Raw genomic sequence first — 17,639 nt, forward strand, 5'->3', positions numbered from 1 at the left:
TTTTAGAAATAGCCTTTGTGCACAGCCAGCCTTGTACTCTTTTAGGTTAAAAAAAACTGTCGTCCATAAAATGCGTTGCACAAATTCGAACATCTGGGTTGTGCTGTTCTGTTGTAAATAAATCTTAACCAATGATTCCTAATTGCATCTACTTCCGGAAGGCCAAATAAAGTGCTTTTGCTTTCGCACTGAAACACACAGCGTCTCCCTGACATGGCTGCATCAACACTACTGCTGTTCCTGAAACCACGCCTTCTTTCTTTGCGTGAACATTTGGGCAGCATTATGCTAATACTTCCACATAGTGACGTAGATATGTGGGGGCGTGTTAGAACGAGCCATTTTAGGTAGGCTTGGCTGACTCTTAACTTTTATAAAGAATATCTCTTTGGATTTGAGACTTTAGTCTTTGCTACAGATCTTCTTTATGCACCAAGAGCTTGTAACACTCCAAAGAGAAAGGAAAACTTGAAATCGCATCATATGACCCCTTTAAAGGAATGAAAATTTGCTTAAAGATGTAGATGGAGTTGTTTCTGCATTGGAACAGATTTGGAGAAACATAGCATTCCATCACTTGCTCCTCTGCAGTGAATGGGTGCCGTCAGAATGAGAGCGCAAACAGCTGATAAAAACATCACAACAATACACACGACTCCAGTCCAACGATAAAGCACCATTTAAAATCTGAAACAGCCCAAATTTCTCCAAATCTGTTCTGATGAAGAAACAAACCCATCTAAATCATGGATGGCCTGAAGGTTAAAAAAAAATTCTGAATATTTTCATTTTTGGGTGAACTATTCCTCTAAACCTCTACAATAGGCAAGCACTGCTGTTAAATTAGGCTTTAAAGAAGATATTAAGATATGAATTTATTAGTCCAAAAAGACAAGAAAAATGCGTTAAGAGGTCAGCGAAAGGCAAGTGGGACTCACCGTAGGGACAGGCAGGGAGCCCTGGCGGTTCAGAGAGGAGTTAGATGCGGAAAGGCTGAGAGCAGTTTCTGTCTCAGCAGGGCCAGGCCCAGACGCACACTGCTGCAGCTGACATGACAGAGAGGAGGAAGAGGAGGAGGAAGGAGACGCAGAGTGTGAGGAAGCCTAGGAGGGAAGAGAAGAGCAGAGGAAGGAAGAGAGGCCAGAGATTCATGCACAGTTTAGTAGATTATCGAGCAGATGTGAGCTGGATGGAGAAATAGACCTTAGTCAGAGTAGACGGCATATTAAATGTGACGCAAATGAAATTAGACGTGACCTAAGACCTTAAAAGCCCTATTTGGATGCTATTTTTAATCACATCCAGTTAAATATGACGTCTATTCAGACTGAAGTTTACTGTGCAGCAGGAAAGAACAATGTTAAGTGAATGAATTGTGTAAAATATTGGGAGACAAAGGCTTCTATTTTTTGCCTGGTAACTGCTTGTGCTTGCTTGTCAGAGCGTGGGAACAAAAACAGGAAATCACTAAAACTAAAAGCCCAAACAAATGGCTAAACTTGTGGGTAATATAGCTACTAGCACATAAGGTTACTTTATACCTGAGCTTAAAACTAAGCAACACACCTCAGTGAATCCTTCTGCTCAGTCACGTGGAATGGGAGAGAAAACAGTGGAAACCAAGTCAAATGAAATGAGGTAGATGGGTTAGCAAGACAAGAATGAGGACAAAAGCAAGAACAGTGCAAAGCATTGAAACCATAGATATGTATAAACGCCTTATTCGACCGCTCCAGATATGTTGACGCGTCCGCCATCTTGGAAAGGTCAACTTGACATCATTCACCATAACGATCAATGAATATTTAAAGATATACAAGCGTATAACTGGCTGTTGTAGACGCACACAGTCAACGCACTCAAAGGTTCGCAGACAGTTCCAAAAATGGCAGACGGCTTGCGTATCGCGGCCCATAGAAACATTCGCAAATGAGGCACCTATGTAATACAATATGTATATATCTATGATTGAAACAGCTGCTTTTGTTGCTTTTAAAGCAATTTAGATACTGTTTCCAGTTTAAAGTCACCCCATATAAATATATAGCATTATATTTCTATTTTATATACTTTTCTCCCTTGGTGCCCACTTATAAACATTTAAGTATAATATAACAAACTATATTTCTAACACTTGCATTGTGCCTTCAAGACTTCTATGTAAATTTACATGTCAGAGTCTAGCTGCCTTTTTTCTCACGACTGTTTGGTTGTCAGACTTCCCTCTGGGTCCTATATGCATTTAATCATCTCTTTGTAAATCTGCATTAGAAAATCACCAAAAAAAGTCTCTGTTCTAAAATGTGTCACAAAAATAACCAAGAACCTTGTTAAAAATAAATATTAGTCGCTAGTTTCTAACATTTGGATGCCACAAAAAATGTGCAGAGCAGCAGGTGCAACACGCATCCACGAATAGCACAAGATTTAAAGGATGTTACCACATTTTATTTTTATTTGAGCCGTTTCTCATAGGCATTAGCTGAATGAACATCAGACATGTTCACACAACATGCAATGAGAAAATGTATGATGTAAGATGAAGACGTACTTTTACTGGTATAATATGACACTGAATGCCCAAGGCAACACTTGAACTTCAGTAAGACCAACAGAGAATGAATGCTTTGCTTCAAGCAACTTAATATAAGCAATAATCTGACCCTACGTGAAATATAACACCGCTACCATTATGATTAATGGTGACTCTCAGTAGGAGGAAAAACATTGCATCAACATTTAAGGAGGGTGAGAATGAGACAGACAAAAAGTGTGTACAGTGTGTGTGGGCGCAGCACTGACGGCAGTGATCTAGCTCTCACCAGTTGTCTCTGTTTGGGTGGCAGCGCTGGCGGAGGGAGGGTCTCGTCGCTGCTGCTGAAAGAGTCACTGAGACCGTACACTTCCTGAAAACGCTTCCTATTGCGCTGCTCGTAAATGCTTTCGCTCTGAGGTGTCTGGTAGAAAACGGAAGGCAGCGGCTCAGAATAGTCCTCCATAAACTGCATGTACTTCAGAACTGTGGGTAAACAGGGCAAAAAGTAAATAGGTTAAATCAAGACACAGTCAGACAGGTGGTGAACACAAGCACATAAGAGGCTCGGAGACTGTGAGATGGTGTGAATTTAGCATTTTATTTTAATTATTTATGAAATTAAGCAGACTCTTGTGTGCAAATGAATACTCAATATATCAATATTCTGCTAAATAGAATGAATCTGTATGAAACAGCAGGCATACAAATGTATTAGTATAACATTTCTAGAAATTGTTAGTTTTAAAATCTACAATAATTTTATAATAATTATTAATGAATGAATTACATTTGATATAATAAATGTACAATTAATAAAAATAATAAAAAATATTCAAATAAACCATTATGTACATATATTACAGTATTATAAACTTAAAGTACCTATTTATCTACATCTATATTTATGTTTATTGAATATGTATTTATTTTTTAAATCTGCATACATAGAGACAAAAGCATCTTTGCCTATATTTTTTAATTCATCCCATCCCACAAATTGAACATGTCTGCAATGCTCTGTAATTCTGAGATAATAAAATTTAAAAGAGAAAAACAGTTCAGCATCCTCTGTGTGGCCTCTCATAAACTCTTCTATCAAGCCACACAGCTCATGGGCAAATTACGACATGATTCAATTGTCCCTCCCTCCAAACAAGAGTCTTTCAGCAAGAGCAAATTTCCTGCCAGCTTGAGTGAGGCGTTGAACTGTATTCAGTCAGAGATTTCTCCAACAAAGGCATTACTCCATCTGACCTCACACTGAAGCTGACATTCAGCCTTACCCAACAGTGAGGGGCTTTGCAGAGAAAAACTGGCTTTTCCATACTGCGTCATACCTCGCACACATTACACAAGGAATTAAGTGAACTGTGCAAACAGCTTAGTCTGAAGACAAAACCCAAGGCTTGAACTACTTGTTTGGTCATAGTACTCGAAGATTAAATGCTGCTTATAAAGTTGGCATGAAATTAAAATTCACCCTATTTTCTAAATGCACGTTATTGATCTTATTGTGAATGATTCATCGGTGCATAGTTATTTTTTTTTTTACCTAATCATTTTTAAATCAAAATGTCATAACTTCATCTTAACATGAAATGAATTCTCTCTGGTGGTTAGTGCCAGACTTCTACAATAATTTCGTTAAACCCCTTTAACTGCAAGTTTGCATTCAGATCCACCTCCATTCAATCAGCAACCGATGGCTAGAACCAAGTCCCCGCCCTACATTTCTTTATTTTTTAATAATCCATTTACTTTGATGTATATCACAATGGACGAAAAGACCTTAAAATTCTTCAGGAATTCAAATATTTAAATACCGGTGCCGGCAACTTTTAAGTTTTTACTTTTACTATTTGTAGTTGAGGGTAATTTTCATTTTTTTATTAACTATTCCTTAACAACAATAACAACCAAAAACCATTTTTTTTCCCCCCAGCACCTTCAGAAAACCATTTTTGTACCTCAGAAAGTCAAATGAAATATTATGTTAAATAAAATGTGCCAATTTACTTTTCACTTATTTTAAAAGAGGTTCACAATTTATGCAACCTTTTTACTACAATTTAGGACACGTGCTAATTTTGCCTTTTTTGCCTTTACTGAGACAAGACAATATAGAGATTTGACAGGAAGCAAAATGGAAGAGCGGCGGGCACGTGATTGTAGGGCTGGACAATAATTCAATATCAATATGTATCGCGATATAATTTTTTTCAATAACGGTGATATGATTTTTAAACACATTTCCGATATTTCGATATACATTACCAGTGTTTCCCATAACGTACATTGATTTATTTGTGGCGTTTGACTTCGTTGAATAAACACGAGCACTGCACGTTTCAAAATCAAAACGTATCTCTGAAGGGAACCGACTGTCTTCAGAATAGTTTAGATGGCATTTTTATCTGATAAAGTAGCGTTCATGAGCGGAGCTGCTTTGTTTACAGCATTACTGGAGAAACCGTTAGTTCCACTTTCACCGCTCTCACAGCGCCTCCTGCTGGCAGACAATCAGTTTGCATTTTCAATAATAAACCCATTTCCAGCAACATGCTTTTGATGACAAATTAATTTTTCACAAGTTTGTAGGTACAGACATCTGTTGTGGCCGTTCTTGTCCGTTTTTATGAGGCTTTTTAATAGTGTTCATATCGATATCGGAATTATATCGTATCGACCGAAATTAAGAAATATATCGTGATATAAATTTTGGCCATATCGTCCAGCCCTACGTGATTGGGAACGATAACTATAAAGTTTTACTAATCATTCTAATTCTATGAAGGATGGCATTCTATAGGGAAGTCTACACCCATAACTGTAAGAAACGTTGGAATCACTTTTAGAATGAATTTTTCCAGATGATGAACAATAAACCATTATTTATTCTTCTTAAAGAGCTTGAACATTTAAAACGACAGACGACAAAACTGCAGCGCAGTTGCTTATAATTAACAGCAACATTATCATGCATTGATGTGGACACTAATATAGTTATAGTTCTTTTTGTGAATGGGTCTTAACTCGATTTTCCCAAAGTGCAACAGCACTACATTGTCAGATCTAACTAGACAAGTGTTTCTTACACTGACTTGATATCCTACAAACAACATTTGAATTCCTCATACTCACTATGGCGACTCTTCTTCTCCGGCAGGGGTGGAGGGCTCTGAGGGATGTGTGCGTTCTCAGCAGGGCCAAAGTGTCCCATAAATTCTCTAGGGTTCGAGGGTGACATTGAAGGAAATAGGGGGAATGGTGGGGTCTGCATGTCCTCATCAGGAACATTGTCATATTGAGAGTACAATCGTTCCACCTGAGGCGGAGGGGGCCGCCGTTCCTTCTTCGGGAGAGCAGGCGGTATCGATTGAAGCTGAACAGGGAAGGAGGATGATTCATTGTGAGACTCTGGGAGTGGGCTCAGACAACCCCCTGTGTGTGCAGGAGGGATCTGGTCGATGCTAGACAGGTCCTGATGCAGGAAGTCATAGTCTGGGTCGTAGCTCTCCGCTGTGTCTGAGTAAAGCAGGGGACAGAACAGAGAAGAAGATAAAACTTATCGATATATTTAAACCACTCTTGGGCCGTGTAGTCTGACAAGCTATCGTTTCAAAGTAGCTTTCTCAACAATGATTTAAACACTCACCTAAAGTCTCACAGCTGGTGTTACGAGAGCACTGTCCGCTGTCCTGCTCCAAAGATGACAGCTGTTCATCTGACTTGCTCAATATGCCGATGCTGCCACATGGGGACAGTCGTGGTGATTCTCCTCCATAGGAGTGACTGCCTCCTGAAAAACGCCTCTGTAAGGCATCTGCCTCATATTCCTTCAGATGAAATTAAGAACAGTTAACCTCAAGAAACAATCAAACATTAAATATTTATTCACCTTAATGTTTCAAACCGGTATGACTTTTTCTCTTCGGTATCAAAGCATTTTTTAAATAATGTCTTGGACACCATGACTTTCATTTCATGGCCAAAAACAGTTAAACTGTCCTTCCAAATTCCTTTTTGTGCTCCACAGATTATATTAGGATCAGTAAATAACAGCAGAATTTACATTTTTTGGTGAACTATCTTTTCAAAAGCCATCCTAGCTACTATATATACAGCTTATATGTAAGGGATAATCAACGGCTAGACGTTCATTAAAGGATTTTATATGCACGACGTGGAGGCAGCGAAGTGCATTTAAAATCCTTTAATGCACAGCTAGCCGTTGATTATCTCGCTTATTCCATGGTCATTTGCCAAGTTATAGACAAGTTAAAACTAGTATTGCTTTTTGCAGCGCAATATTTGACCAAATGGGTAAAAATGACAGTTATTTTCGTCAGTTACGGCACGTTAGCTCTAGCATTCTGCCCACTTCAAATCAAATGTATTTTTGGATGAACTATCTGTGGCTATCTTTAAACGTCATAACTCAGGAACCTTTCATTGCATTAACTTAGTTAGGCTCTTAAGTTGCAGATTGGAGCATCAAGGGAACACCAAAATCTCACCTGTCGACAGAAACCAATAGGAAGACTTGATCCACTTGTGGTACGACTCATTGGCGCAACCACAGCAATTCTTGTGGGAGACGGTGCCGACTGACGCTTCTTTGGCGGAAGAGCCGGTGGACTGCAAAGGGAGAGTTTGTTTAGCCAATACTAGCATCCAAACAGATACGTTTGGATGCTAGTACGTCCAAACGTCTCATACAAGATGTCAATCAAGAAACCTACAGACAAATTCTGTGTTAAGATAATCTGCAACCAATCCTAAGCGACCAGGAACATTTTTGCAAAGCGAAAGTGGAATCCAGCTCTGGAACCACAAACCACAACTTCATAAATCAGTCATTCAGTCAGTCTGGTTAGCTGCTCTGTCGCCCCCAAAACAGCTGCTAACAGTGAAGTCATACAGCAGAGTGACTAGCAGAAGAACTGACTCATAGTGAATGAAGACTATGTCTGGCTGACATTTACAAATACCGATTAACTTTTGAATAACCAGTCTCAGCATACCAGGTCAGACAAATTTTCTTGAAGTCTTAAATTGTTTCACCAGACGAGAGGCTCGAATGGAGATTAAATAAGGTTCTCGCTATGAAGGGAAACTATAAAACACCTGGAGGATCTGTCGTAGTCCTAACACGGTCATTTATTTTAACAGTCTGACTGATGTAAACTCATTTTCGGCTGTGAGCCGAGAGACTGTTGGCCATGAAAACATCTACATGCCATTTCATTGAGCTAACTGTGCTTCACAGCGCATTTGGGATATTAGGGCTGCTAATGTCATTTGCAGTTCTAAAAAAAACTTGTTTTAAAGGGGTCATATGATGTTGCTAAAAAGAACATTATTTTGTGTATTTGGTGCAATGAAATGTGTTTATGCGGTTTAAAGTAAAAAACAACACATTATTTTCCACATACTGTACATTATTGTTTCTCCTCTATGCCCCGCCTTTTTGAAACGCGTCGATTTTTACAAAGCTCATTGGTCTGAAAAGCGAGGTATGCTCTGATTGGCCAGCTATCCAGTGCGTTGTGATTGGCCGAATACCTCAAGCGTAAGAGAAAGGAAAAATTGAAATCGCATCATATGACCCCTTTAATTAAAAACAGTGAGCTGCAGTGGAAAAAAAAGTGTTTGATGTAAGTTGTCTGAAGCATGCTGAATGCATATAGTTTCATATGGTCAGGTTGTCACATCAAGCACTTTGACAGAGTGAGCAATGTGAACAATGTGGTTGAGAGGTTTTTCACTACAACACAACTTAGACTTAACGGTCTAAATATAAAATAAATATGCAAAGTATTAAAATAAAAATTAACAAACTAAAATAATGGCATGTTGCATTCAAAGATTTCTCAATGAAGTAAACACTGCTTCCAAATGTTCCATTAATTATTAAAGTAAACAATCAATAGCAGTGAGTAGTCTTTTTTATATTTTTTTTGCTGTCTTATTAATATTATAAACAATGAAATTAATGGAAAAAGCAGTGTAAACATTCTGCTTTCATGTTCCAAAGCAGGAAAAAGTTCACAGGGGTTTGGAATTATTTCTAAACATTTGGGATAGTGCAAGTACACAAGTCAGCAAAATATATAACACTGTTCTAGTTATTTTTGGACATTTTAATAAAAAAAATCTTACATATTGTGCCTTTGAGAATCAAGCTGGCTTTAAATTATAGTCCAAAAAAAACTTGCTGCTGAGTGAACAAACCAGGTGGTAGGCTAAACTTGGCATCAAAATAATCTCAAACAAAAAGCTTATATTTCGGAGACAGACTTGTTGGAAGTCTGGAAACACGCCAAAAACATGGAAATGCCAGCAAATAATTCAGAGTACAAAGCAAACTCTCCTTTATGCCAGCGGCACAACCCAATCCTCTCCTGTCTAGACTTGGTATCAGAATATCCCTTCTTGCTGTTTCTGTCTCTCTTTCTTGTCTCTTTCAGTTTTCAGTGGAGAGCTGACACTGTTAAGTTCATTTCTCAGAAAACAGCCCGTATGTCAATGACTCTCTGCTAGAGGAAGCCGAGTCTTTGCTGCTGCACCCTACAAAGAATACCACTATTTATATCTCTCTTTCACACCTTTTCTTTTAGGCTTCCCACAAACCGAGGTCTGTGCAATCCTCTGTAGCCAAGGCCAGCACTTAAAACATACACGACATGCTGCTGCAAACCACATCACACCTGTGATCTCTAACTGTTTACTGCATGTAATCCAGATAAGATAGCACGATAAGATAACACAGCATACTTCATATTTCCTCTTGTAAACTGCTCACCTTGTGCAGTACCACCTTACACTGACTTGTTTCACTGCATAAAGCTCGTAAGACTAAATAAATAGCAATTTCCAGGAGCACAGTACACAACAGGGCCTGACTTTTTCTGTAGGTTTTTTCCTTGTTCTATAGGGTTTGCCATTTTTAAACCCCAAAATGTAGGATATATCTTAAAGCAGTTTAATACCCTGATGTGTAATTTTGCACTATTCTAGTGTTAAATTTTGAATAGAAAGTAGGGTTAGGATATATATGTATATATATATATATATATATATATATATGTATGTATGTATGTATGTATGTATATATACAGTGGGTACGGAAAGTATTCAGACCCCTTTAAATTTTTCACTCTTTGTTATATTGCAGCCATTTGCTAAAATCATTTAAGTTATTTTTTCCCAAAAAGACTCATGGCTGTATTAGATCAAAAGGGTGCTTCTACTAAATACTGAGCAAAGGGTCTGAATACTTAGGACCATGTGATATTTCAGTTTTTCTTTTTTAATAAATCTGCAAAAATGTCAACAATTCTGTGTTTTTCTGTCAATATGGGGTGTTGTGTGTACATTAATGAGGAAAAAAAATTAACTTAAATGATTTTAGCAAATGGCTGCAATATAACAAAGAGTGAAAAATTTAAGGGGGTCTGAATACTTTCCGTACCCACTGTATATAGAATATTTAATAACATTAAAACACTGTGTATGTATATATTTTTATTTTACATGAATTATTATATATATATATATATATATATATATACATGCCATAAAGATTTAATTAGACATTTTCATACCAATGTTCAGGCACTTTGAGTCCTGGTAGAGGCGGTTTAGGAGGGGCCACTTCCTCATCAGGGACATTATTTGGGGTCTCTGTGACCTCGGCAGGGGTAGGAGTATCATTCAAGACGGTTTCTTTCGACTCAACGACAGGGGGCTCTGGAACACTGCCATAATAAAGTGGTAGAAATTAATGACATAGCATTTCAGCACTGACACACAACACTGTATTATAGGTTGACAGCCCAGCTGATGACTTTTACTGAATTTGAAGGTGGCTTTCAACATCACCCACCTCAATTTTAAAGAATTTCTCAAGGCATAATGTTTTTCAAAGAGGTCTGCATTTACCGTTGTGGACTGGCGACAGGAGGCAAGATTTTGACAGGTGTCGTAGGGGAGGGGTGCTCCTGTTTCTCAATGGCGACTTTAACCAGCTCCTACAAGAAACCACAGGCAAAGTCAGCTTTACACACAACACTATCAACTAAGAACAAAACCCATGGCTAAATACAGCTGGAATATGGGCAGAAAATGGACAGAAGACGAGTCATGACAGAGTTCTATAGACTATTAATACCTTCACACCATCCAGCACTGCTTTGATCACAGTGGTGACAGTTGTAACTGTTTCTTTATCTTCCAAATTCACCCCCTCCAGCATCACTTGGTCCGACCAGCGAATGAGGTTTGCAAGACTTTGATAGAGTCGACTGAGACAGGAGGACACTTTTGAACTGGTGACAGATGGACGGGGGAATAAAATATTTATACAGTTCAGGCAGAAAACATGTTGTTTGAAAGGTGAACAATAAACTAATTCTCTCAAGAAGCTCAAAAACATTTTTACCTGCTCAGTATCTTGCCATCAAGATGTACCAAGCCCATGATGGCCTCCAGAACTTTGCTAGCAGAACCAGGAAGCATTTCCAAGACCTTCTTGTCCACTGCCATCTTGTCGATAATCGTTTTGAAGTACCGCAAAGCGCTGACCACTTCTTTCTCATGCTCCTCTAATCGACTCAGACTCTAAATGTGGTAAAAAGAGTGTCACCAAAACCAATGTCTTCAATACGTCCAAAGATAACAACGTGCTTATTTGCCTTCAGATCGCCCATGTTTTCAGACCAAAAGCTTTGTTTATAAAGCTAACATCATCTACTACCTTGGTCACAGTCTTCTCTGGGGACTTCACGGGCTGTTCTGGTGGTGGTTTGGACTTTTTGTTTGATGGTGTCCGCTTGATTTTGGGAGAGTGGAATTTGTCCTTTAGTTTCATTGTAAATGATGTCAAGTGAGAACGCTGGGATTCTGAAGGAAGACAAAAACACACATTATTTTGAGGTGAATTAGCTCATATATATATATATATATATATATATATATATATATATATATATATATATATATATATGTGTGTGTGTGTATAAAATATTTTAAATAAAACATTATATATATAATAATATGTATTTTATTTATATTTTATACACACATTTTCTTTTTATTATATATATATATATATATTTTTATTATATATATATTTTTTTTTTTTTTACACAGTTACCAGAATATAAAGTGACTCATTTTGTGATACACAGCTCTGTGATAGACAGTTAATAATTATAATATTTATTGACAGTTTGAATTAGCTTTTATTATTTTTTATTTTAGTTTAAGTTTTAGTAATTATTTTTTATGCATGTCATTTTCATTAGTTTTTTATTTTTAGTTTTAACTCTTTTTTTGTTATTTTATTTCAGTTAAGCAACATTTGTCATTTTTGTTATTTAATATTTACACTGTATTTCTGTTTTATTTCAATTAACAAAATCTTTTAATGATTACATTTTTTAAATCATTTTATTGTTAGCTAAACATAACTACACTATAGGGGTGTCGAAATTAATCGTTTCTTTGATGCATCGCGACGATTCGGTATCGGTTCAGTAATAGACCATAACCGATTATAACGTACTGACGCTTTTCTGACGTCATTTGTCGCATACGTGCTTTGTCGCGGTAGCATACATTAGGTGCTTTCGGCTTGAAGCGCCGCTGTGCAGAATGATCAGTGTATGTCATCAAGTACCGCAAGAGCGATAAGAGAACAGACGGATCCTTATCCTAGCGCTGCGCCGCTTCAAATTGAACGCGCCTAATGGCGGAGGGAGGCGAGACGCAATTAAAAATGCTACAACTACTTTAAAAGCCAACATCTGGGCACATTTCGGCTTTTATGAACAACCTGGTAAGCACAACCTGGAGAAGACACACGCTGTGTGTAAATCATGTAACACATATGCAGGGGGTAATACCACTAACTTGAGAAATCACGTCAGTTCATATATCTGACTGCATGTATTTATTGACAAAATTGTATACATGTGAAGTAAAATTTAAAATTGAGGATGCAGTTCATCGTCAATGCATTGTGATATCGAATTGAACCGAATCGATGACATGATAATCGTAATCGAACCGAACCGTGAGAGTGTAGGTTCACACCCCTACACTAACCCAAAGTTTTCATGTCATCTTGCAGTAATTTAGGCAGCAGCTTTCCAGTTCTCTGCCCTATGAGTAGGGCTGGGTCTCGAGTTTGATACTTTTTAGGCACCGACCGAATTGCCTCGATACCATCGAGTATCGAAAAACGTCTTGTCGTTCGGTACCAAATTTCGATATCTAAGGGGTTAATCTCATCAGTGTCAGTGAGCCAATAAGCCTACAGCACTTGCCGGTGTGTTCGACTAGAGGCGCGGCGCAGATCGATCATCCGCGAGAGCGATTCGAAAGCGCACGGAGCAGTCTGCTCTCTTTAGCTCTCGTGGTACTGTAATACCACCAGTATAGAGTAGCACGGGAGCTGGAGGTTCATGAAGGAGTTTAACTTAAAGATTCGCTATTAGAAGACGCTGCTGAGAGATGCATAGACGCATTGGAATTTGCAACGGAAGGTTTGGGATGAGGTGCGTAAAAAAATTTGTTCAACCCACACGAGATTTCAGGATGGAAACATGTCAAATGTCTTGAAACAAATGATCTGAACAATGTCTTGATGTGTGGTTGGGACTCCAGGCCGTTAAAATTATTAGAGAAATAATGCACTCCCGGAGGTGGTTATGTGGCCACGACTATAAGGTATGGTCTTTCTCAGTTCTCAAACAATTTAAGAACTATTCGATTTTTATTGACTGAAAGCAAGCGCTTATTCCGACAGAAAACACTGTATTTTTTTTCTACGTCACGAAAATAGGTAAATCCGGACCTGCCATCTAATGTGTGTTTTGGCCATGTAATGTTGCTGAAATTAAATATGTTATTACCTCTGAGTCAGAGCAGCGATCATGGAAGAGCGAACACAAGCAGACAGTGCTGGAAGCTGCTAATGCTCATCAGTAAATCAGTGGAAAATAAATAGAAATCATGATTCTGTTTGAGCTATGCGTTTTAAAACGAACACTAACTAGTGTAAATGTAGCCTAACAGATGTGCAAACTGAAGACTATTTGAGCTTTATTAAAACTATTTTGCACTGATTTACAGTGTTGGTTACATTTTGTTCCTTTGTGCAGTGGCTCAGGAGATGAGTTTTTGAGTTTGTATAAACAATCAAGCTGAAAAATAAAACCAAAGTTTTTTTTTTTAGATAATGTAATCTTGTTAAAATTGATTTCATAAAATTGGTATTGAAAAAAGTATCGTTCAGGAACCGGTATCGAAGTCAAGGTATCGGTATCGGTATCGAAATCGAAACATTTTGAATGATACCCAGCCCTACCTATGAGACATCAACCTTATTCTGTATCTTGGGAACATATGCGAGATGAGACACAGGCCTTTGTGTACAGTGAAATCCTCTTTGACTACAAACTGAATTGGTCACAGTGAGACTTGCCGCTCTCTTGGAGCGTGCCGCTGTGGAACGAATTCTAGTGATGACACTATTGTGCAGGCCACAAAACCATTTAGGGGCAATTTATCCTCACACACATTAAAGGAATGAAGTGCTCGGGGTTTGCGAGGGCGCTCTGTGAACTTTCAAATCATATGATACAGAAAAAACAAGAAAGCATCTGACAAGTGAGTTTAATGGAGTTTTGTGGATATTAGCTTTGAAAGTTGGGTGTGCATTATTTAGGCTGACGAAACAACTTTCAGAAAAAAACTAAGCCTACAGTTTTGAAAGTTGTGAAAATTATGTGATCTATGGGTTTAAAAGACTATGGGTTTAGTTTACATCTTATGCGCAAACATGATTTACTAATTACTAGCTAGTCAGAACCAGCTGGTTTAAGCAGGAAAGACATTCTGATTTAAACAATCAAAAATCTGGAATTGGGTGAGTCATTGTTAAAGGGGTCATATGATGCAATTTCAAGTTTTCTCTTTGGAGTGTTACAAGCTGATTGTGCATAGATAAGATCCCTGAAGTTGCAAAGACTGAAGTCTCAAAACCAAAGAGATATTCTTTATCAAAGTTAAGATGCTGCCACGCCCCCCTAAAACGGCTCGTTCTAACACGCGCTGTCTTAACCGTGACTTGTGTGCTGCAAACACATATTCATCACTGTGTCTGTCACCAGACTCTGTTCCCCTTTCGGGCTCTGTCTTTACATTTATTTTGAAAGATGAAGCTCGCGATTATGGTAAGGGGCGTTACATTTCCGACGAGTGCTTGCGGTGTTCGGCCAATCACAATGCACTGGGTCAGCTGGCCAATCAGAGCAGACTGCGCTTGTCGGAAGGAGGGACTTTGTAGAAAACGAAGCGTTTGAGAGAGGCGGGGCATAGAGGACCAACAATAATGTACAGTATTTGAACATTAAAGCATGTCAACATATTCTGTTACACCAAATAATGATCTTTAAAAAAGCATCATATGACCCCTTTAATATTTTAGGACCGATTTCCTGGAACAAAAAGTTTGTAACTGTACAATTAAATTTGTTATTGGTAATCTGACCTCTTAATAAAAAAATAAAAAAATAAAAGACAACAGCAGATTCAGCGGTTACTGAAAGTAAATGCATTTAAAATTGCGCAGGACTGGAAATACCCAGGACGATGGAAGTCTTATCTGTCTTATCTCACAGTAACTGATGTGACTGCTAATCTAAACAGGTTAAATTGCCCATGAGAGCCAACTTCCTGAAACACTGTCTAAGAAAACGCACCGCTCTGCTAATAAAAACACGGCAAACTAATAAGGTGTGCATGTGCTTTCAGAGGACATGATCTTTCCATCCGCTTCTTGATCCTCACGCAGTGGGAAGTGCAACTGTACTAATTCATATCCTCTTTTTTTCCATATCCTCTTCTGAAACAAAGTAGTCGAACACATCCTCTGAACTGAGTTTTTTCCCCCTCTTTCACACTTTCAAAAACTGTCCTCAACCTCTGGTCACATCTTAACCTAAAGTTTCCACCATCAAGATGAGCTACTACCAAACACAGAGTCTGGGTTTAAAACATCAATGCATGAAAGCTTCATTAAAGTAAAGTTGTCTGTTAAACGAAAACAATTTTGACTGATCAGATTTGTGCAACACTGCATTTCACAACAGCTCTAGGCTATATTTAAATCATAAAAATGGCAACGTAACAAAGAAAACTGAAGAGAAAAATATTGTCGGCATGACCTTATAAACTTGCAAAGTGCAAAGAAACTTCTCTTTTCAGCTTCTGACTCTTTTGTTACTAAAATAATGCAAACACCTCTACCAGTTAAAACAAGAACAGTTCGAGAGGGATGTCTGAAAGCAGAAGACACTGGCCAACATCCTCCTACGCAAACCAGCATCTACATCACAGGGCCATAGAGATTGACAAGAAGTTACCCACAAGTGATTCAAATTTCTCTGAACCCTCAGGGAAAGGAAGTGACAATGCTGGCAACCTCACAGAGTTGTTAACACAGACATTTAGCTTAATTCATAAAAAGTCACACGTACACTGAGTGCAGAAGAGTAAAACACAAAACTCGCACTGAACAGTTTCTGCACCACTCTCTCTAATCTAGCCTGACATGAATCAAGTGATTCAAAACTTATTAAAGGAGTAGTGAAAATTTGTTGAAAATTACTCATCCAACGGCCAGCTAAGATATAGATGAGCTTGTTTCATCATTGGAACAGATCTGGAGAAATTTAGCATTACAACACTTGCTCACCAGTGGATCCACTGCAGTGAATGGGTGCCGTCAGAATGAGAGCCCAAACAGCTTTATTAAAATTACAGCTTTAAAATTGTCAAAAGTATTCCCCTCGCACAAAAACACAAACACATAAAACGCAGATATATTTATTAATGATAAGACGATGCAATAGCATTACGCATCCATTACAATGCATCTCAGAATATATTGCGCATGGCATATAAGGTAACATCCAAATAGTGTTTATCTATCTGAAGCTCTGAGTGAACTGTTAACCTATAGTAAATTACTCAAACTTCTCTAAAACCTCAGAGAAAGGAAGAGACAGTAGTAGTCGTTACTTGTCAGTGTAACTAACCTCTTTCATCAAGTCACAAAACCATGAGTAGAAATCTTCAAGTTAACAGGTAAAGAGTATATCTATATATAGCTGTACATATTTATATTTGTATACCCCATATAGATTCGACTGTACATAACTATCTATCTCATTTGTCACAAGCTCGTTTAAACTATACGAGCACTTATACAACATATATGAGGAAATGTGTCATATAACCAGTTCAGATTATTAATTTGATCAATAATGAGTACGTTTGAATACACAGAATAGTACATTTTGTGGACAACAGACCATTACAACACACCAAAACACGGTCAGAAAGGGCCAGACAGCAGCACAACTGTAACACAAACACTATATAGACAACTGGTGCCACATAACGCAAACTACATATGAAAATAAACAGCATATAGGAGAAATTGGATGAAAACGAGAAGTCTGACAGCTAAGTTACCCTAGCTAAAGTCAACAACAGCGCTGAGCAGCGCCGTCCACACCCAAATACAGCTGTCTGAGACACACTCGTGTAGACAATGATACCAAATTCTCTTATGAATGTATTTAAAGACCCGAATATATCATCGAAGGCATTTATATGTCGCGTTTCGTTATTAAAAATAAGATAAAGATGCTTTGATCCTGTCAGTGGCCTTGAACCCTCGTCTGACGCTAATGCTAACGCGGCTAACTGAAGTTCATCTTCACATTATTAATAAATGTAAACAAATGCAAACACGTACCTTGCTTACTGTCTATTTTTCCAGACATTTTGGTGACAGTAAGTGAGCTGGTCACGATTTACAATCGAAAGATGCTCGTTTCTCGCCGTTATTCCAGCATCTTAAGGAGACAGACCGGTCGGTGTGGTCCTGGTCTGTGTGTGTTTGGCTCTGCCTCCTCCACACACTCAGACACTCAGACACACACACACGCACACGCACGCACGCACGCACACACACACACACACACACACACACACACACACACAGACACACACACAGACACACAGA

At 38.3% G+C, this 17,639-nt stretch overlaps 1 protein-coding gene across 4 annotated transcripts in view; it reads right to left on the reverse strand.

Moving 5' to 3' along the window:
• rapgef1a (Rap guanine nucleotide exchange factor (GEF) 1a) overlaps positions 1–17,582 on the reverse strand; it is a 28,988-nt gene extending 11,406 nt beyond the window's left edge. For 2 of the 4 annotated variants that reach the window (XM_016290446.1, XM_016290445.1), the window contains exons 1-10: positions 17,370–17,536; positions 11,295–11,440; positions 10,980–11,158; positions 10,710–10,866; positions 10,481–10,569; positions 10,144–10,296; positions 7,054–7,174; positions 6,192–6,372; positions 5,678–6,061; positions 2,823–3,019 (exon numbers count right to left, since the gene is read on the reverse strand). In XM_016290446.1, coding sequence (XP_016145932.1) covers positions 2,823–3,019; positions 5,678–6,061; positions 6,192–6,372; positions 7,054–7,174; positions 10,144–10,296; positions 10,481–10,569; positions 10,710–10,866; positions 10,980–11,158; positions 11,295–11,440; positions 17,370–17,397 — 1,635 coding nt within the window. In that variant the 5' untranslated portion in view covers positions 17,398–17,536. Of the gene's footprint in view, positions 1–938; positions 1,104–2,822; positions 3,020–5,677; positions 6,062–6,191; positions 6,373–7,053; positions 7,175–10,143; positions 10,297–10,480; positions 10,570–10,709; positions 10,867–10,979; positions 11,159–11,294; positions 11,441–17,369; positions 17,537–17,564 lie in introns of those variants that run through there. The other 2 variants (XM_016290444.1, XM_016290443.1) reach the window with 2 other exon arrangements.
• Between the last annotated feature and the right edge of the window lie 57 nt (positions 17,583–17,639).

This window comes from Sinocyclocheilus grahami, unplaced genomic scaffold (genome assembly GCF_001515645.1).
Source record: "Sinocyclocheilus grahami isolate Dianchi unplaced genomic scaffold, SAMN03320097.WGS_v1.1 scaffold259.1, whole genome shotgun sequence".
Classification (NCBI taxonomy): Eukaryota; Metazoa; Chordata; class Actinopteri; order Cypriniformes; family Cyprinidae; genus Sinocyclocheilus; species Sinocyclocheilus grahami.